Source organism: Cyprinodon tularosa, unplaced genomic scaffold (assembly GCF_016077235.1).
Source record: "Cyprinodon tularosa strain WSP-4 unplaced genomic scaffold, ASM1607723v1 ctg140, whole genome shotgun sequence".
NCBI classification, from domain to species: domain Eukaryota; kingdom Metazoa; phylum Chordata; class Actinopteri; order Cyprinodontiformes; family Cyprinodontidae; genus Cyprinodon; species Cyprinodon tularosa.
The window spans coordinates 305672-327358 of record NW_024038221.1 but is presented as its reverse complement, the minus strand read 5'-3'; the positions used below and the strand labels follow the sequence as shown (position 1 = coordinate 327358).

General features: G+C 38.6%; 2 protein-coding genes across 25 annotated transcripts in view; one reads left to right on the top strand and one right to left on the bottom strand.

Moving 5' to 3' along the window:
- Nucleotides 1-7720, top strand: part of dock7 (dedicator of cytokinesis 7) — a 78638-nt gene extending 70918 nt beyond the window's left edge. For 8 of the 23 annotated variants that reach the window (XM_038278358.1, XM_038278351.1, XM_038278344.1 and 5 more), the window contains 8 exons: nucleotides 316-330; nucleotides 4159-4293; nucleotides 4388-4477; nucleotides 4566-4802; nucleotides 5480-5623; nucleotides 5712-5818; nucleotides 5978-6145; nucleotides 7326-7720. In XM_038278358.1, coding sequence (XP_038134286.1) covers nucleotides 316-330; nucleotides 4159-4293; nucleotides 4388-4477; nucleotides 4566-4802; nucleotides 5480-5623; nucleotides 5712-5818; nucleotides 5978-6145; nucleotides 7326-7368 — 939 coding nt within the window. In that variant the 3' untranslated portion in view covers nucleotides 7369-7720. Of the gene's footprint in view, nucleotides 1-315; nucleotides 331-4158; nucleotides 4294-4387; nucleotides 4478-4565; nucleotides 4803-5479; nucleotides 5624-5711; nucleotides 5819-5977; nucleotides 6146-6235; nucleotides 6256-7325 lie in introns of all 23 variants that reach the window. The other 15 variants (XM_038278359.1, XM_038278355.1, XM_038278349.1 and 12 more) reach the window with 4 other exon arrangements.
- A 2057-nt stretch (nucleotides 7721-9777) lies between these two features.
- On the bottom strand, nucleotides 9778-21371 carry usp1 (ubiquitin specific peptidase 1). Of its 2 annotated transcripts, none has more exons than XM_038278338.1 (9): nucleotides 21044-21371; nucleotides 20364-20565; nucleotides 15616-15763; nucleotides 14019-14120; nucleotides 13681-13859; nucleotides 12764-13467; nucleotides 12420-12578; nucleotides 11277-11478; nucleotides 9778-11187 (listed from the first exon to the last, which is right to left on the bottom strand). In XM_038278338.1, the coding sequence occupies exons 2-9, from the start codon at nucleotides 20516-20518 to the stop codon at nucleotides 10428-10430; spliced, it is 2409 nt and encodes an 802-aa protein (XP_038134266.1). In that variant the 5' UTR covers nucleotides 20519-20565; nucleotides 21044-21371; the 3' UTR covers nucleotides 9778-10427. The 2 variants fall into 2 exon arrangements, with proteins under 2 accessions (XP_038134266.1, XP_038134267.1); XM_038278339.1 differs by lacking the exon at nucleotides 21044-21371 and adding an exon at nucleotides 20682-20931.
- Between the last annotated feature and the right edge of the window lie 316 nt (nucleotides 21372-21687).

The following is a 21687-nucleotide window of genomic DNA, read 5'->3' as shown; positions in this document are numbered from 1 at the left end:
CGATGTCCTGCCACCTTTAGATGTGTCCCACAAACCTTCATCAAATGCTCTACCACGAGGTCAAGCTCTGCTAAAAATCTCATATTAGCATGAGGTTTGTTAAAGCAGAGACATCTAAAAGTTGCAGGACTTCAGCCCCTGAATACTGCAGTTTGAAACCGCAATTCCTGCAGTAGAGCCGGAAATGCAAAAGGTTTGGAGCTAATATCTGGACAGGCTTTTTTGTTAACTCTCTGAACCTGGAGTAGCAGCTCTGGTTTGGGGTGGTTGTTAATGTCTGGTCTTCACATATCCTGTATTCTCTTTGTTACACAGAGTACTGGCTGGGAGGTAGGTGGTTAAATAGTTCCTGCTTGGCCCTGCTCATGTTTATCTCTCTTTTTGTTTGTATTTTTATTTATTCTCATCTTTTTATTTGCCAACTGCGAGCGTTCTGTTGCTCTTGCTTTACTTCATTCATTCAGCCCATTAACAGCCGCAGACATTCCCAACTGTCTGCCCTGCTGGGAATGTTGCTGTAAATATTCACCAAAGCCCTCACCTGTCTTCTTGTCTCTTCCCTGATCTTCTTGTCCCAGAAGGAGCTTGTTTTTATTTTTCTAAATGCGAAAGTGCTGAATGGCTGTGCATGACAGCCACGAGATGACACTAATGACTAAAAAGTCTACATGAATGCATCAACAGCACAGGCCGCACCTAATCCACCCTCATCTCCTAGCTGCTGGTGTCAGTCAGCACTCACTCATGAACTGACACCGCCCCGCTGTCACTCTTCATCCCTCCTCATCTTCACACGCAGGGATCGATTTCAGTATGCTGTTTATACATGAAGGGTCATTCTTGCATTAATCAGGCTTTTCAAACAAGGGTGCTAGAAACTTTGGGTTGAAGCTGGAATCAGATTATCAAAGCTGCCAATTTTTTTGTTTTTTTTGTCATAAAGGTTCAACTAACAGTTATCCTTGATTTTTTTTTCGATTTATTTTAATTTACAATTATCTGGACTTTTTTTTTCTTTTAATTCTGTAAGCTTAATCGACCCCTGATTTTTATTATTATTCAATAATTTTTCCATCCATCCTTTCATTGTGTTAACAGTATTAACCTCTGAGTGAGTTTTCATGGTTTTATTGCATGATTGGGTTCACATTCTTTTTGCTTTTGGAGTTGCACGAAGGGGGCATGGTGTGTTTAAGGGTAATGGTTCTTTATTTCCGACTTCTACTCCCTCTTTTGTCTTCCTTTGCATGGTCTGGAACATTAGAAAATCATTGCAGATACTTTTGATCTTGTGTGCTGGTTTATGTTGTTTTTGTTGATTCTTTGGGGCAACCCCATCCTGATTAAAATTTGTTCTTTTTTCTCCTTTTTGATTTGCCCGGTTGCTGACCCTTCCCTCCCACTTTACTTAATTGTGTCTTGTGGTAAGTGCATTAGTTTTAAGGGTATTGACAGTATTGGGATATTTTTAAATGTTTCAAAAACCTTCCGGGGGATTAGATTTGAACCCTGCAAAGGATATTTTCAGCTCCAACCTTAAACACACACAAACAAAGACACTGTTAAACTTAATCCTGGTTGTTTTTTTGGTATTTTCTCTTTTGTAAAGTTTTTTTGTCTGTGCAGAACAGAATTTGTTGTAACCGAAGGTCTTTGGTGGGTTAACCATCAGTGAACATAACAGGCTGTGCATTTTAGGGCTTTCATGTTAAATAGTTGTTGACATTTTTAGTTTTTTTCTCAGTATTTCTCAGTATATCTCATTATGTGATGACAACAAAAAACTAAGGTTTTGATTCCCCCCCTCCTTTTTTCCCCCTTGTCAATTTAATCATATTTGTTCTCTATCAAAATCCAATGAACAGCCTTCTGAGGTTTTAGGGCTTCTCCCAGATTTAATTTTCATTTTTGATGTGTTAGACTTTTGCAGACTGTGTAGTCATAAAAACAATATTTGACATTTTTTAATAAAAAGAAATTTGTTTCACACTTTCCCCTTAAAGAATTTACTGATTTAAAACTAAGTCGTTGAGTTGACTGTCCGAATGACTTGTGTGGTTAGCATTACAAACTGTTACTAATCTGTTTATTAGCCTGAGGAATTGCAGATACTTGAATCCAAACTTAGATTTCCAAAATGTTCTCGATATTCCCAAATCCAGGTCAGATCCACACAATTTAGTTAGCACCATCCATTTCCCATCAACTTTGAGTGGCTTAAATGCCTCTACTGTATAAAACTCCTCCCACCCTATGCTTCTAACTATGTGTCTGAGCATAGGGATGGGCAAAATAATATCATATATTGGTCTAAAGGTTCAGTTCTGGTCTTACTAACCGGAGCTCCCTCTTTAGACATTTGGTGTGTGACTCCTACACCTCTGATGTTATTTGAGGCCTTCATAGAATGACTGGATTTATACTGAGATTAAACATTGGTTGTTTTCTTGGTTTTAGATTTTATTAGTAAAGAGGGTCAAAGACAATAGCAGCCAAGAGTCTCAGAGTTTTATTATCGGAAGCAGTGGAAAATTGTATATGTATTTTCTTCTATCTACTGTTTCATTCAAAAATCCTAATAAGATGTGACAACATGAAGAAGTTTAAGGGGTGGGAATACTTTTGCATGGCTGTGTGAGATGCCACTGTTAATGTGAAGATAGTTGTTCAGAAGCCTGATATATTGAGGGATGAGAAGAGTTTCTTGAAGCACTTTAGTCCGGCTCCTTTACCAAACCAGCTGATCAGGACAAAAAGTCTTTAATTTAAAGGGAAATGCTGTTTTTTTACATTGGCCCCTTGATTTTACGTTATTACATCATGTTCTATTCACCAATATGAGTTTTGTGTCATTTGGAGCTGTTCTGATATTCCGTTAACGTCTTCTTATGGGCAAACGACTTGAAGACACAAACTAAACTGTTCATGATTTATCATTTATGGTTAACCAGCATTCATAACATGTAGGTGAATCACTGTCTCCCAGACATCCACAGTTATATTTTTTTGTTATATTTATATCTTTTAAAAACGAAGAGGCGCGTGTATGACGTCATCCGTGCGCGCTGGCTACCGTTCATTCTTCCTGTCCGCTGAACTGCTGCTAGTTTTACTCACATGCCTGGAAGATGTCTAGTGCTGCTACCACAGATGATCTCGCTCTAGAAATGGAATTGAACGATTCAGATTAGCTAGATTCAGATTAGCCGCCTGTGGCCCGGGCTGCCTGTCACAACTCCAGTCCCACGCCGTGATTTCTGCTTTCATCGTTACCACTGAGGCAGCATTGGTACAGTGACAGACTGTCAGGGTACATGTGAACGGAATTAGTCTGAAACAGCAATAGTAGCAAAAAACCCTTTGAAGTGACCCACTGAATGACCCTTATAGAATATAAACTCTGATGAATCATCATACCTGTTCCAAACTTTGTGTTGCTAATAATGGTTCCCTGTTCTGGACATTAGCGGCATTATTTGGTGCAATCACTTAAGCTCCGCCCTCCAAGAACAGGAAGTTGAGGCGATGCACAGCTTTAGCACCTGTTTTAGACTGTGACAGCGGCCAAACGCTGCTTAAGGTTTAAATTGTGTTTTACTTTGTAGCACAATGTAGAGTGCATTATAAAGAGCATTTATCAATACTCTAAAATGTTTGTTATTAGGACCTCCAACGCCGCTGAGTAAATAAACTTAATCTTTCTTTTCTCATTCAGTCTGCCAGCAGCACATGTCATTTTCTCATTGGAATGGGGCAGAAATGAACCGGCTCCATTTCTTATAATTTGCACACAATATCTTTGCACAACACGTCCTAAAAATTCATATAAATTTTTTTCTTCCTGCACAATTTATTGCTCCTAATTTGGGTTCTCTGAAGATCAGGCCGTTAGTGTTATCCATTGTGAGATAAGCTCACAGAGAAGCTTGTGCCTGCAATTAGGATATAATCTGGATTAGACTTTTTGAAAATTAGAAAGGAGTGTTAACCTTTTCCAAAGATGAGTCTCAGCCACAGCAGAACTCAACGTTTGGGAACTTTGTGTTTTTACTATATTTGGTAAATATTAACCCTCGTGTTTATACCTAGAGGATTATTTCTTCACCTGTTCCAAATTATGTAGACGTTTTTAACCTTTGTTTTATTTTCTAATCCCAGGATGGGAAGAGGATGTTTGGTACGTACTTCAGAGTGGGTTTTTATGGTTCAAAGTTTGGGGACTTGGATGAGCAGGAGTTTGTCTATAAAGAGCCAGCCATCACCAAGCTGGCTGAAATCTCTCACAGACTCGAGGTAAGCGCCACTTCAGTGCCTTCCATTTTTTAAATTGCCCATTCTCCTCATTATAAAGCTAGAAGTGTAAAGACCCCGCCCTGTTTCCTGTTAGAACTTCTATGGGGAGCGATTTGGAGAGGAACAAGTCGAAGTCATCAAGGACTCCAACCCAGTAGATAAATGCAAACTTGACCCCAATAAAGTATGTACTGATTGAACCCTCAATTTTATTTTAAATCTACTGGCATAATACCCACCTCTTAATTTGTGGGTATTTGTTACCTTGGCAGGCCTTTATCCAGATCACATACGTGGAGCCATACTTCGACACGTACGAAATGAAAGACCGCATCACTTACTTCGATAAGAACTACAACTTGAGACGTTTTGTGTACTGCACTCCCTTCACCCTGGACGGCCGGGCTCATGGGGACCTGCATGAGCAGTTCAAACGCAAGACCATCCTCACCACATCGCACGCCTTTCCATACATCAAGACGAGGATCAACATCATCCACAAGGAGGAGGTAGGAGACGAATTTACAGATGGTTCTATCAGCTCTGAAATGATCTGTTTTCAAGGTTTCCGTGGGTTATTAAAAAGCATTAAAAGTCATAAAATTAAACGAATTAAAATTCATTAAATGTGATAATCTTGGCATTTAAAACAATTTCGTCATATATATCAGATATAACTGGTTCTGCGTGTTTGTGCGGAACTGCTTCCAGTTAATTGTAAAGCCATATGTTCAGATAATAAGCTCGAGGCTTCCATCTAGAAAATGGGAAAAAACAAATTTCAACAAAAGTGGCTGGGATACCAGAAAGTTGAGACATGGCTGCAGCCTGTCAATGGTAAAAATGATGGATTTTGCTGTTTTATATATACACACACACCATTTACACACCAACACACGCCTAAGGAGAATTAAGAGAAGCCAATCAACCTAACAGGTCATGTTTCGGGACTGTGGAAGGAAGCAGGAGTACCCAGAAAAAAACCATGCATTGTAAACTCCATGCAGAAAGAATCGGGCCAGGAATCAAACCCAGATCATCTTGCTGCAAGGCAGCAGTGCTACCCACTGTGCCACTGTTGTTGAAACAAATGTAGTATTATTTGTGCTGCACAAATTAACAATATGTTGGGGGAAACGAGTGCTGCTGTTTCTGTTGCTGCAGTGAGTCTGTTTTCTACGTCTAGATCATTTCCACACCCATAGAGGTGGCAATAGAAGATATGCAGAAGAAGACGCAAGAGTTGGCCTTTGCCACCCATCAGGACCCAGCCGATGCCAAAATGCTGCAGATGGTCCTGCAGGGATCTGTTGGCACAACTGTTAACCAGGTTAGACATGAGCAAAAAAAAAAAAAAATACCTCTGTGGCTATTTGATTAGATTTTAGTTGGTTAATGCTCATTTGGAATGTTTTTAGGGTCCTTTGGAGGTGGCTCAGGTGTTCCTGTCAGAAATCCCAATTGACCCAAAACTATATCGACATCACAACAAGCTCCGCCTGTGCTTTAAGGATTTCACTAAGAGGTACGTCAAGTCTTTGAATTATTGGAAAACTCAACAGTGAGGTTTGCATCATTACTTCTTCATTCCCTCAAATCTGCTTCATCTTACAGAGATTACCTTTTATCCATCAGAGACACTGCGATGTTTCCAGGCTACTAACCAACATTTGTCCTTCCAAAGGTGCGAAGACGCCCTCCGAAAGAACAAGAGCCTGATTGGTCCGGACCAGAAGGAGTACCAAAGGGAGCTAGAGAGGAACTACCACAGACTGAAGGAGGCGCTGCAGCCCCTCATCAACAGGAAGATCCCCCAGCTTTATAAACCAGTCCTGCAGGTCAATTCGCACAGGTGAGAGAAAACATGCCGTCTGTCTGCGTCTCCTTCTTCTTTTTGGGTGTCCATTAAAACCAGTGTTTTGTTTTTGTAATAATCATGCAGCAAACGGACAGCTTGATAAGGTAGTTCAAAAACTACATGTTGTGTTTTGTGTTGTCATTTAGAGATAGTAGTTAGTAGTTTCTCAGATAAAAAGGAGCAAATCTGCAGCACAGTCCAGAGTATGAAATGAAAATAGTTATACTGCATATTGGCAACAGATACAAATATGAATAATGCTTTTATTGCTATGGATTGGGATGGGGTCCTCCTAATTGTCAATCATTCTGGTAATATGTTTACATAAGGCCATACGTGCTCGTCCACATTTTCACCTACCGGTGGTGAGTCTGACATAGTGGAAAAAATGCAAATCTCCTTTTAGAAAGTAAGCTCGTATGAGCGATAAGAACAGCAACTTTTAAAGAGAGCGTGCACGAGGAGAAATGGGCTTGTGCCGCTCTCACACGAGTTTAATAGGCGTTCTCTCTCAGGAGCGGATACAGGTTTGTGCATGTGCATTTCTTTTTTTAAAGTGGAGAGGGCGGGTCTTTTCAAAAATTCGCAAAAATCCTCCACTATACCTTTAAGGGGCTAATAATAATAAAATCAACCTGTGACCCTAAATATCACCATTAATATAATGTTTTATGATTTCAAAAGTAGATACCTGAATGCCAAAGCATTTATATCCTGTGAAACTGCCATATTACATCCAAAATCCATTTAATGTCATTTCATTGGCATTTAATGTAATAGAATAACAAAGTAGTACCCAACACTGGTGGAAATAGCTAGACAAGAAGAGCAGCAAAGAAACTGCAAAGATGTCTCTTTCTGTAAAAATGCAGCAAAGGTCAATTCTTCAAAGTTTTTATCCAGGGCTAAGCTCAACTGCAAAAGGAATCTAAGAGCCACGGGTTCTGTTTCCTCATGATAGTTGTGCTGCTCTGTCAAATAAAATGCCTGATATTTTGGAACAGTTAATTGAAAGGTTCAAGGGATATGATTACTATTGCAAACCACTGAATCGTCCCAAACCTTTGAAATTAAGCCACTCTGCCTCCATTTTTGTCTGTTACCCTGGAAAAGACTATAAAAGTTTAATTATTTGTGCCTTGAATGAAAACATCTGATTGTTTTTATTTTGCAGAGATTCCTTCAGCAGACTCAGTCTTCGCAAGCTTGATATTTGAAGATGAAGAGAATGCACTCAGTCATGGAAGAGAAGTTACTAAATTAATTTATTTTGAAGTGTAAATAGGAGTGTCTAAAGGTGGTGTTTTGAAAAGGGTGAGGGAGAACGGGAAGGAGTTGCAGCTCGGTACATCATTCCAGTGTCTTAATTTGTTTCTAGACAAACGGTTAAACGCAACCAGCAAAGTCAACGAGGATTTTGCTGTATGTTTCTGTAGGGATGTTTTTCCCTTAGCTACCTTAAATAAATCATCTAAACACTTGATACCAACAGAAGCGTCAAGCTGTAAACCAGTGAATCGTGCTCTGAGCCCTGGATAAGTGCCAAACCCCTCCCCTTTTTACAGCCAAAAGTGTCCACAGAAAAAGGTACCACTTTAAAAGTTGAGGTTTATTTAATTCTGTACGATGTCTCCCAAAAAAAAAAAAAACTGTATTTAATTTCATTTGTGCACTTTTTTTATTATTATGGCGTAGCAATGCATTGATGACTTGAAAGTTTATGTATTGGAATATGTGGAGGAGCAGAAAACAAAAAAACATGGAAAAAGTCGTACCAGTATTTATCATGACGCTTTATTATTTTATGTTAAAGCAACAATATTTTAAACTTCGGTACTTAAAACATACTTGTATAATTTTATGTAGTTTTGTTTTACTTTAAATATTTTACTAAATAAATATTTTAATGTTCAGATTGTGTGAGTTGTTATTTTTTGACTGTTTGTGTAATAGAACCTATTTCAATTAGCCAAGTGTAACAGTTTAATTAACTTTATTTAGGTTAGGTTACTCATCGAGGGTGTTATCAAGTCATTGTTTGTAATAACTTCTGTCATGTCATGTAATAACCCTAACCCCCTTAGCTTGAATGAACCAAAATCTCAACCATATATCACTCCATACAATGAACCATTTATATATATTAGATATATTAAATCCCTAAAAGTCTTAACTTCACATGAAATTGTATTTATTGGCTATATGATTTACGCAATTACTAGTAAAACTTTAAGCAAAAAAGTGACATTATACAAGGGAAAACATTGGTAAAGTTAAAAATGGTGGTCCTTATAAATATTCCAATCTAAAGTTATTTAAAGCAGGTGCTTTCTGATTTGACTATTTAGAGCTTCTTTTATGTTGTAAAAAAATATATATATATATACTCTGAAAAAATGGGATATAGAGACCTTATCATGCAATCTTGTCAGTTTAAATTCCACAAACTAAAAAAATATACTGCAAAATATTTAATGTCTTGTTCAAGGAGCACCGAGGTTGTTTTAATGGACCCAATTTGTTGATGATCTACTGGGTGTGTACTGCCATCTAGTGTTATCTAACAGTACTGCAGGGCAGAAAAGTTTTCTGAAAGTTTTTTAGCTCTTGGATCATATTTAGTTAGCAGGAATCAAATTTTCTCAGGACCTTGAATGATTTTTTACACACAGAAACTGTTAGGAAGAAGATTCAGCAGAGCACACTCGCTGCCACACTTTTAAAAGAGCTTACGCAGGATGTGCCGGTCATCTTCTCTAGCATTTCTGGACGGCATTGATTTGGCTCATCCACAAGTAGGGCTGTGTTCATTGTTATTCCTGTATGTGATTGTTAAACCCTAATAATACCTGCCTGTTAAGTGTCAACCCTAATGTTTATCCAAGTAGGACAGCAATTCTGTCAGGATAAACATTTGATTTCATTATTTACATAAAGATTTGGGAATTAAAATGGGAGCAGTGGATTATTCTTAACAAAGCTCTGTCATTGTGCATTCGGATTGTCCTTGACATGAGAACACAGTATTATCTTGATATGGCTGGAGCCAGTGAAGTCTCTTCATTTACAAATGTGAATGATGTAACGATGTGGCAGGGTATGATGTATAAAATGCTTTTAACTGTTATTCTGGGCTGCTGACTGACGAAGCAAGCCTGATGGTATATCAATGGCAGCTATCTGGTCTGAGCAAGATTACAATTTTGGAAAAAGCTGTTCATATTTTTTGGTCATTTAAAACAAACTTTTTAAGGTGTTATTTAACACCGTAAAAGGTTTAAGGACAAAGTTAAAAAGTGTAAACATGGACCTTTCCTTTACAAAAGGGTGTGTCCACCCAGGTTCGAACCGAGAACCTCTCATAACTGCTACGCTACAGAAGCCTTCCGTGACTTGTCCAGCTTTACCAAGAGGAAAAGAGTAGCTAACATTTGCAGACCTAGAAAATTCTGGAAGCTGTGTAGAATTTTATAAAAAGCAGCTGCCAGATTCTTGCCCTAGAAGCAAACCAAGATTCATGTCATGCATATACAATGCAGCTGTGTTTTGAAAAAAAAAAAAAAGCCCATGTATAGATAAATACACACACAACTGCATATGTATACAAAATAATTTTCTTCTACGTATTTACACTTAGAATGTCTTTATTTGCGAGATGAAATTAAGTTTAAAGTCCTTGTCTGTGTGACTAAACACATCAAAGCTGGATTTGATTTCCTTTGCATTACTTTTTCCTGCATAGGTTAAAAAAAGTCGGTGATAAGTGGGTATGGTTATTACAACAATAAGTGCTGAGGTAGGAGGGACCCATGAAGGCTTCCCAGAAGTCCAATTTATCCTAGATCTTCCAGAATAATTCCAAATGCAGAAAACTTTTTTTTAAATTTTGTAATAAAGGAAAAAAATAAACTTCTTGTCTTGATTTTATTGACAGTTTTACTGAAAATAGCTTTCTCAGTTCTAATAATCATCAGGGACAGAAACCAAAGAAATAACAATGAAAGTCAGTGTCAAAAATGATCCAATATAAACAAGCAAGAATATACAAAAAGGCTTAGTCATCCCTGATGTGTACAAAAAAATAAAAAGAGTGTCTTTATTGGGTTTTAGAAAGTAACCCCCAGCTTAGAGTGCATTAAAAGAGCCTTGGTCCTGGAGGAGAGTAGCAGGTACACATTTTTAACAGTAGAAAAACTTGATTATGCATAATTGGCAATAAATGTTTTTGGCACCAAAAATTAGACATACTTTATTCTACATCTATACTGTGTTAGTTTTATTGACTGGGCTCAGGAATCCTTTTGTAGAACAGAAGGTATGGTGTCGATGAGGAACACGTCTCGGGGGAGCAGGCTCGCAGAAAGTCCTCCTCGTCAAATAAACGCACCTCTGAGTCATCAAACAGCAGCCATTTCCCCTCATACTGCAGCAGGCCGCTCAAAGCCTGCTGCTCTGTAGCCTCCCTGCCTCCAGAGGGAGCCACTGCTGCCTCCTCTGCTTCCTTTTTTAATCCGTCCATATTCTGGCTGGAGCTGTTTAAAGTCCTCCTACGTTTCGATCCCTCTGCGGCTCCAGAACTGCCTGCTTTTCTCCCGTTTTCCAGCTCGCAATTGGACAAACTCCTCTGTCCTCCAAGGAGTCCAACACTACCTTCTGAAAGGTTTTTGCTCCCCGATTTAGTGTTAGCCAAACCTGCTCGAGTCTGCCCTCTGGTGCTTAGGCTGACTGACACTTCATCATCATAGGCCAGATTTTCCTCTTTCAGTACACCCCCTTTATTTTCCTTCACCTCCTCCTCCATTTCTCTCTCTTTATCGTCCTGTTGCCAGACCTTTGCTTCTTTCAGATCGGACATGCGGATGTAGGTGGTGTAGTGGCCGCTGCTGATGGTGACGCCGCTGTGCATGACCACAGCAAACAGGTCGTACTGCTGCTGCATGGCTGCAGAGGGCTTCGTACACCACTCCTTCAGAGACAGCGTCAGCGGTGTCTGTAAGGGGGTGTTCACTTTAGACAGGCCTGCGTATGGATCCAACCTGTGATGAAAACGGAATCAATAATGGACCAAAAAGCAAACAAAAGCCATTTCTGCTGACCGCCATTTTAAATCAGCTTGTGGACTCACTCTAGGCTGCTGGTGGAGAAGCGCTTCAGGTGAATAGTGATGACTTCAGGGGTTTTATCAAACAGCAGACTCCTCTCAGCCTCTGTGTAATGATGGCAGGTTTCACAGAAGTATTTATCTTCCCCTACGATGCGCTCCACCGAGGCAAACTGAGAGATGGCCCACGTCAGAGTCTTCATCTCAGGTTTAGGGTCAGGAGAGACTGAAACAAAAAAGAAAAGGGCTTGACTTTCATTTAAAATACCAGAACCATACTTTCTATGAAAACCATATTTTAAGGGTAAGGGTTAAAGTCGGTGCAGGAAATATAACCAGCAATCTCTACACCAAAACTAACGAGATCCACACCATGCATACATGTGATGAAACTATTTGCCACTATGACAGATTTCTTGGAGGGCTTGAAGCCGCTGATTAAAAATAAACTCTGATTATTCCAAATCAAATCAGATACTGTGATTTTTTCTTTATTTATTTTCATTAAAGCAAACAAATAAAAGACAGAAATATTTTAAAATCTTTCTTTTATTTCCACCATCCCATCTGGAATTTGACCTGAATTCAAAGCGCAACCAAAAACAAGCGGTGAAACAAGCCTTATAACAATAAAATTCTAAAAATAAGTTGCCACCTAGCGGGATCACACAAAGAGCTAGTTTATGAGTAGAGACAGACATACATCTGCTTTGAGGTCTTGTGGTTTGCATGCATTGCTGCTTCCTCCATTTGCTTTCCATTTTTAATATTTCGTTTGATTTAAATATTTGTTTTCGTTTAAATTAAGACTTGTGTGACATTTGTAATCAGTCATCTTTATAAATTAAATTAAATCAATGTGTGCAATTCCCATTCACAAAGGTTTTTTTCAATCTAATATTTGTTAGAACGGACACTAGGTTCTATGCAGGCGGCTGTATTTGGTCTGGACTTCGACTGGATGAAGCAAATCAGCATCCAAGAAGCTATGGCTTGTAAAAAGTGGAGATGGGATTGGGACAGAAGTAAAATGGAAAGAATTAAGAACATCTAATAGGTCAATCAGAATTTATAAAAGCATTTCAGCAAGATGATGGCCTGAGGCTGCTTTAAGGACCATGAATTCTGTCATCAGTTCAGAAGACACAGGTCTGTAGATGGGCTCACCTTCAGAGAGGTCTTCTGGGCTGCTGGGTTGGTCATCAAGCACGGGAACGCTGATGTCCTGGAAGTCCTCTCTCCGCTCTGTGAAGCTCTCACACTCTAGACAGCGAGTTCGCAGCACCAGTCGGCCCTGGAACAGCTTCTCCATCAAGCCCAGGGCGTCTAGAACAAACAAAAAGTTCTGTCAAATCATGCAACAATAAACGTTAACCATTTCAGCCCTTTTATTGACCTTGAGAGTTATCGGTTTTAGCAGCAAACATTAGTTTTCATTTAGACTCAATACACTGTCTCCCAATCCTCCCTGTAGTGTAGTCTATAGTCATGTCTCATTTGGTTTCCCATACCTTGACGTTTCTCCGTTTTCCCTTCAGCAGAAGTTCCAGAAGCAGATTGGGGAGCGCTCCTCTCCTTTGGCTCTTCTGATGGCCCGTTTTCCTGCTCTGATTTGATCAGATTTTTTACCGCTGTGGAGCTGATCTTCCCAACGCTGCAGAACTTAGAAAAAATACTTGGCTGCTTCCCTGACGATCTCAGCCAACCTAGTGTGGCTTTAATCTTCCTTTTTCCACGCGTCTCCTTAGTTGCTGCTTTGTCAACCTTCCCTCCTTCGTTCCCTTCCTCCTCATTCGGGTTTTTCGCCTTTTCCTCCTCTCCATCTTTACTCTGAGTGCTGTCCATGAGAGTCTCACTGGAGGACTTCCTCTTGGAGCGAGTGAAGTGTTTGTTTCTACTGAGGTCTTCCTCTGCAGACTCAGACTTCTTGGACTTGGCAGACTTCGGCTTCTTCTTAGCATTTCCCACCTCTGTGTCACTCTTCCTCTTCCCGCTGACTTGTCCGTCCTCATCTGCAGAGGCTTTTGACTGTGTCCCAGAGCAACTGAAATCCAATGGACTAATGTTCTGTGTTTTCACATCTCCGTCGTCCTTCGTTTCCAGCTCCTGCTCCTTTCTGATGGTGTCGCAGGCCTCCTGAATATATCCCAGAATGCACTGCAGGACCTCCTGAGCATCATGCTGGAGATAGCCTTCATACATAGGGTTCAGCTGCCTGCGACGTAAACCAGAGCAGATACTGTAATCAGTGTTTATAATTAACACCATAAAAAAACAGAGTGAACTCATTCCTGATTTTTTTATTGAACTCTTTAGGTATATCAGACCAAAAATCTTTCACTATCTCATAATTCAGCCAACTGCCTGAAATCCAGCTGTCTGTGGTAATTAATGTTTTTGAATCCTACCAGCACCAGATTAAATGTACCTAATGGTGTGAAGTATTTTACGAGGCGGGGTGGCCAGCTCTCCGTCGCTGAAGCCTTCAGGGTTGAGCAGGAAGCTGGACTGCAGCTGCTCGATTGACGTTATGAGGCTGTTGAAGCTTCCGAGGAGCTCGATGTTAGCTGGCAGGGTCCCAGCACACTCTGACTGCTGACGCTGAGGCTGAAGAAATAAAATCCAAAAGGTTTGTTTGAGGAAAGCTTTGCCTCCAAAGCACAAAAGCTGTATTTGTTTATTTGGGCTGAAACTTTACATAAACAAATCAAAACACTTTTTTTTTATATCCGGAAGACAGTTTTTAAAAACAAAAATGAAGCAAACCTTTTCATCTTTATCATTTTCATCCTTCGCTCTCTCTCTGCTTTTGGAAAGGTCATACAACTTCTTAACACCTTCTCTGAACCCAGGACAGTAATATAGAACCTGCAGATGAAAAACAACTGATGTTTTAGCAGCACATTCTTCCCAGGAATAAATTCACAGATTAAATTTAAATGTTAAATTTTGGAAAACCAAATAGTTGACGCATATCCCTTGAACAAACATTTGGTTCTGATGCTTTTAGCTTGCTTAGCAGCCAGCTAGCTAGCTGCATGCCTCTTGGGAGCAGGCCTTTGTTTTGCCAGCTGGCTCAACATGTTGATGTATCTCCAGTCTTTGTTTTCTCTATTTTTAAACTGCCTCACAAAGTCAGAAAGAAGGATGACAGCAGTGGAAGAATCTTCCCTTCCAGATGAGTGAAAGAGGTGTGGAAGGCTTCTGCATGGCCTGGGTTCAAGAAGCCATTAAGTTTTACAAGAAGCTTCTTTTTTCTATTTTCAAACCAGGACTTTTTCTTTAGTTTGAACTTGAAGAGACAACAAATGTAACGTGGCATAAGCCAGACTGACACGTGTAATTCATTCTTACTTTTACACGTACCGATCGTAGAAAATGTTCGCAAAGAGGGTGGAAATTCAGTACAATGGGGTACCTGCCTTTCATGTTGAGTTTTTAGCCAATAGCAGCAGTAGCGGCTGAGACGGATCACATTCTTAAACTTAAGAAGTTAACTGATGTATTACCAATTACTCTTAGAAAATGCTGCATAATGCCTCTTCACACAAATCAAAATAAACTTCTCAGATTACAAATACCCTACTTGATTAACTGAAGTACCTCCAGTGAGGAGCTGAGATACCTTGCTGTTTGAAACAGAGGAATAACGGGAGGGTAACAGATTAGATGTGCAGGATACAACCAGCACTTGGACAAGTGATGACAAGCCGTGATAGGATGACAGAAACACGCTGGCAGCCTTTCTAATGGACCAGGAAAAAAAAAATAAAAAATGAAAGGAAACCTGTTTTAACAGGTTTTTATGAATCAATCAATATTTCTCTAAACATGAACTCTGAAATGTAGATCCTATTGGTATTTGTAAACAAGAGAAATACAGAAAACAGATATCTAACCAATTTAAAGCAACAGGTGAAGTATGACACTAGAGCTACAGGCAGAACAGGTGTTAAGAGAGGAGATGACACAACTGGATGATAAAACCTCTACTGCTTGATGTCTCTTCAAGTCCAAACACTGCCTCAACAGATAAGCCACAATGAGGCAATCTTGGTACACACTGCGTCATTCAGGAGGACAACAGATTGCTTAGTGAACGCTTATCTCAAACCCAAAGCTGCTCTATCTAAAGAGAAAAAACAAAACAGTGTTTGGTCTTTAGTTCTAAACAGCCTTCTCTTTTCCAGTGAACGGGAAGAAATGTAATCTATTTCCCTTTAGATGGGTTATTTTTTGTGCTTCTATGTGAAAAATGCTGTTTCAAAGAGAGAAAGACCGAGACACACAATGAATATCAGAAAATTTGATGGTGTCCAGAACATTTTGGAAAACAAACTCCGTGTTTAACTTAATCACCCACCTGCAAGATGCTGTTTAAGTAGCAGGTGTTGCCAAGGTTGTTAAGACCAACAAAAGGCACCAAGTTCTCTTTCTTCTCATGTGGGATAGCGATAGCGAGTCCCGGTGAAGATGGACAGGGGGCGGGGCCATAGACCACCTGCTCACAGCTGCAGAACAAGAGAAACAAAACAGGAAACAGCTTGTTTAGTTCTTAAACTGTTCTAGTTTAGCTTTTCTATATTGCAAGTAAAAGTGAACAAAAATGTCTTCAATAGAACATTGTTAATATAATCTCTATGTCATTACCTCCAATTTCCACATCTTTCTGGGCAAAGGGTATCATAAGTATCCATTCCTTCAACATATTTGACTAATTCAGGGCTTTTTCCTTCATTATAAACACCAGTTTATCTAAAGATTGACTTAAGTGGAGTTTTAGTTTCCTGTTTGTTATTTACAGGTGACCAAAAGGTTGGGGCAAGAGATAAATGACCAAATTAGGGCCTCTTGTTACAGTAATGTGGTTCCTGCTTCAATCTTGTCAAGAAAAAAGTCGAATCAAAATGCAAAGTTGTTCATTTACTAATGCGCCTACATTCTAGGTCTCATGGTCATGAGATACGAGATCTTGGATAGAAGAGTTAGAATGAGTGAAAACAGGTTAACGAGCTTCGCTATCAGAGCAAGCTGGTCCTCAGTTACAAAGAAAAACCTGTTGATGTGATATGACAAACATCTGTGGGTCTCCAATTAAAGAGGATTTGCTGGTCTATTACGTCCATAATGTTATATAATAGAAAGGATCCATATGGTAATCTGGAGGGAATATGAGTACAGGTTCTTTGGCCTGGAAAAGCCTTCAAATTCTCTAGATTGAGCTGGAACATGTAGCACAGGGAAGTGATGCCCTGGTATTTTACTAACAAACCTCCTCATAAATATGTTTCTATGAATTGATTAAATATCTATATTTAAAATATCTATGATGGCTTCCTTCACATTTTTATTTCAATTGTTCAGATTTCTTGAGACTCAAATTGCTATTTTTTTTTCCTTAATTTTTTCTTTCCTACACATTTTAACAGGAGATTTTGTCAAATAATGGCTTCCTAATAAGTCCCAAAATCCCTAAGGGGCTCCTGTCCTCCATGTTTAATGTGTCCCCCATTGCTGTAGATTAGACACCTCAAGAACATACAGAACAGTGGACAGAAAGAATCAGAGGTGAGGACATTTGGACTGCACTGTCCAACACTAAACTTATTTATTTTACAATAAAGCCAGCAAAGTTTGAAACCTGCTAAATGCTGTTCGATATCTCTGAACTCCAGTTAGTTTAAAAGTCCAGGAAAACAAAACAAAAATGCTGCAAAATAACAGTTTTACAAATACTAAGCTTTTTGAATTCAAAAACACTTTAATAATCCCAAAGGGAAATTAAATAATTTTAACAATAAACAAAAGATTAGGCGTTTTTGTTTTTATTTTATGTATTCAAATATTATTCTTTTGAATATTTTCCTCCAAACCAAAGGTGCCCAAACGGTAATCCAAAAATATTTACCCAAATGAAACCTCAGTTATTTGATCATGATGTTTAGGGTAACACATTTTGTGGAGCTGTTCTAGAGAAGAGCTTATCACTAGAGAAGCAGAAAGAAATAACTGCAAAAATAAATCTGTAGGATTAAGAAGCAATCTGTTCTCTAGCAAAATAAATAACTAAAAATGTGGATGAAATCTGGAGAGACACAACACATTAAAACTATTATCATCATCATGAAACATATGTGTGAATTATTGCAAAGGACTTTTTTGTATTACTATATATAAGGGGTGTGCAAAATAATCGTCATGATGATGCATCGTGATTGTAATTTTCGTGATCTACTGCATCGATTCTTGATGCCAAGTATCGATTATTAATTTAAAAAAAATTAATAAATAAAATTGCATGAATGGTTGGCGAACATCAGCCAAAAACATGTGTAATACAACTTCCCGTCCAGTAGATGTCGCTGCGGATGTGTTGACGCACGCTGCCTTGTGTCACAAGCATTTCCGGCCGCGGTATACTGCGCCGAGTCATTCAAAAACAAAACATAGAGGAGAAAATATTGCAATGCATCACATTATTTCAAGTATCGTGATGCATCGTGATAGAATCGCATCGTGGCCTATGAATCGTGATTCGAATCGAATCGTGACTTCTTTGGCAATACCCACCCCTACTATATATTGACATATTTTCCCCAGCTATCAAAATCAAATGATGAGATAAAAAAGCAAGTGCTGTATATTTTCATCAGAAAATATTGATAAGGTATTATTATCCATGTTGTTTGGGGTTTTCTTCCACTGTGACTGCCTCAAATACAGATTTGGTGCTGCACGCACAGTTAAAGGGCTCCACAGCGCTTTCTGCCAGAGTGGTGGTGCAGAGGTAGCCCTTTTTCCCATCAATGTTTTATGTAACCATTTTTTTTTTTGAAAATCGATACTAAGAAGTGAAAAATCGATATTATATTGGGCAGCCGAATATCATGATATATCGCCAAAACGATTATTTCCCACACCCCTAGTAAAGAGACTGTAAAATATGCTTTTAGTACACAGAGTGACCCACTTAGAGCAGTAAGTGTTTACCAAAATTGTATAAAAATAAAATGTAAACATTTTGCATTTAAGATATAAATTGTTTTCCTCTGTCAATCTGCTCTGTCCAGCAATCCTCAAGTGAAAAAAAGTTTTCCTTGGTTTAATTGTTCAAAAAGCCTTCTTTAAGGAACATTTCGCTATCCAATTATTAATCTAAAAAATTATCGACAGATTCATCGATTTGAAAAATAAGTTGCTCGCTACTTTAGTTTCAAACCTGCTTGTGCTGCACATCCATAGACATTCAAGAATCTGCAATGGAAACATCACTGTGAAGTTACCGTAAATTCTCTAATATAGGCCCGGGCCTTTATTTCACTCAAGTGCATCGCGGTCCAGGCCTTTATTGGATAGAGGCCAGTATTAGAGACAGGCCTCTATTGCTATTTGAGCAAAACAGACTACCAGTGGAATGAATAAAAATGAGATTTTGTGTCTATTTGAACCTATAAAACACTAGGTTCATTTATTGAAAAAGTACAGTTACCATGTCTCGCTTGGTTTGAAGTAAAAAAAAAAAAAAAAAATCCTCCAATTCTGTTTAATTCTCCTCCTCAGTTTCCTCCTCCTCTTCATCTCTCCCTTTAATCTCCTCATCACTCGCGCTCCTCCTCATGTCTGTTCTCTTCCTCGCGCAGACGGGCAGCAGTCGGCCTGTCGTCCAGCTGCGCAGGGCTGTGGTACTTGTATGTTACTACCACAAGTATAATGTTGAGGTATGCCCAGAAAAAACGTTTATAGCCCCGGCCTGTATTAGAGACCGGCCATTATTTACCTCCTCTGACAGCGAGACCGGCCATTATTAGAGACCCGGCCGCTATTGGAATACAGGCCAATATTAGAGAATTTACGGTAAATAGAAACTGTTTCAAAAATACAAAGTAAAATAGTTTCCTGAAGGGAAACAACTGTTTTTAATTAATCTCCTCCCAGGTTGCTGGAGTTTGTCAAAATACAGAAAAAGCTAATTGAGTGAGTATTAAAGATCATCTGAATCCTGGATAGTTGAAATTGTTAAATCTATCTTCATATTAAAACAAAAACAGACACTGCTTAATTGGCTATCTTTCTCTAAATCATAATTTTTCACTGTTTCAGCTTAACGTACAGTTTAATGCTTATGAACCCTTTGTTTTTTTATATCATTCATCATTTATATAAGCTGCTTGTATTATGTTTAAAAATATATGACATCCAGCTTTGAGAAAGCCTCGATTTTAAATGTCTTCTGCTCTGAATTGCAAAAAAATTGATTGACTTTATATCCCACAGTGGAGAAATTTACTCGTTACATCAAATAGTCAAAGGATAAGAAGAAGGTGCCAAAGGAAGAAAAAGCTGCATGCGATACATATACAGCGCGTCCACATATGACAAGTATTTTTATTTTTTTTTGTAGCAGGATTATAATACAGGGTTATTTAGGCAGGGTATGTACATAACTATTCAAGTAGCTGGATATTTATATTTAGTTATTGCACAGGGTGTTTATATGGGTAGTTACAGAGATGGATATTTATATTTAGTTATTGCACTGGGTGTTTATATGTGTATTTACGGAGATGGATATTTATATTTAGTTATTGCACTGGGTGTTTATATGGGTAGTTACAGAGATGGATATTTATATGTAATTATTGCACTGGGTGTTTATAGGGGTATGTATGTAGATGGATATTTATATGTAATTATTGCACTGGGTGTTTATATGGGTATTTATGTAGATGGATATTTATATCAGAATCAGACAAACTTTAATAATCCCAGATGGAAATTGCAGAATATCTAGTTATTGCACTGGGTGTGAAATATGGAGAAAGAGGTTAAGCATCAAATTCAGAAAACTAAACCTTTTTTGATAGTTCTTTTTTACTTATTAGCTATATGTGTCAATAAGCAAAAGCGATAAAAGAAAATATACTTTTCATGTTTCAACTCTGCTTTTGGATCAAAAGTAGGAATCCTGAATAACAAAATATTGCATTTACTTGACACACCTTACACCTATTCAGTACTGATTAAACGTGTGATTTGTGACCCCAATCCTACTTTGATCATTCAGTATATTGTTTGTGTGAACAATAAAACCAGCATTGGCCTCAGACCCACCTTGCCACTGAATCCGCTTGTTCTTCTGTTTGAGCTTCAGAGAAATCCAGAGCTCGTTTCGTTTCTTTCTTCTGGAAGAACTTTAATGAGAGTTTGTTCCTCTTTACTGGACTCGCCTGCCCTGCTCCGGTGTTCTCCGTCAGTAGACCTGACATTTTTCCTTTCTCCTCGGTATCTTAATGGGATCCAACAGCGACGCCCGCTGGCGAAAAAGAAAATGACAGAAGTTAATTTCAGTCGGCGCCATCAGAGCTCGACAGGAACGAACGTAACTACGCACTTAAGTTTTTGTTTTTGAAAACGCAATAATGAACCGACCTGCTCAAGTTTATCATTTCACACGAACACGATTAGACATTTAGTATAAAACTACATGTTGACTTTTGGCATTTATAACGTATAAGCTAGCTAACGCTGATTTAAACATGCCGGTAAAACGACCCTAAACAGCAAACCTTTGTGTATTCAATTGAGCCAGATAGTTACAGCACATAAGCGGTATTCATTAAAAAAAATAAAGTTATTTAAAACAATGTGAGCACAACACGGTAAAGTGGGTCGCCATGGAACGGTGTAGTGAAGCAGTGGGAGGAGTAAACGGGCAGCACGCTGCCTTCAAATGTTTGATTCAATACAATAAACTACTTAAATTACAACGACAAGACACATTTATGACTTACCTAAATAAGTCATTCCACCTTCAGGTTTAATATATCTTCCCAAATATAAAGTCATACAAATCATATACTCCGCTGTTTGACAATTCAGACGGTGCAAAGAGAAGTTGGCGCTTTTTCCTGCTCGAAGACACGCTTACCTGTTTTCCGCCGGAGGAGAATCAAGAAATATCCGACAAAAATGTCAAATATAGGTTTGAGAGTAAAATAATAGTGAACCATACAAACTCACGAATCACATTAACGTACAGATTATTTGGGGAATTGGATAACATGGAACATATACAGTCTTATACGCAGGCTTAGCTATAGACTCCTAAGTACATCCACCGCGAGGACGCCATGTTTGTAGTTTTTTTTTTACCAGAGGGGAAAATAATGGAAATCGGAAGTTCCTGTCAAAATAAAAGCTGTCTATTTATTATTGTTACAGCGTAATGAAGAGTTTTAATCTGGCAAATAACGCGGACAATTACATTTTGGTGAACTTTCCTATATTTTGTCGGTTACATTTATTTATTTATTTATTTATTTTTTGCGGTAGCCAACAGTTTTGTTTGTTTGTTTGTTTGTTTGTTTTTTGTTTTGTTTTTAAACACACGTGAACACATCTTTTGTAGAATATGATGGAAGAAAAGAAGATAATC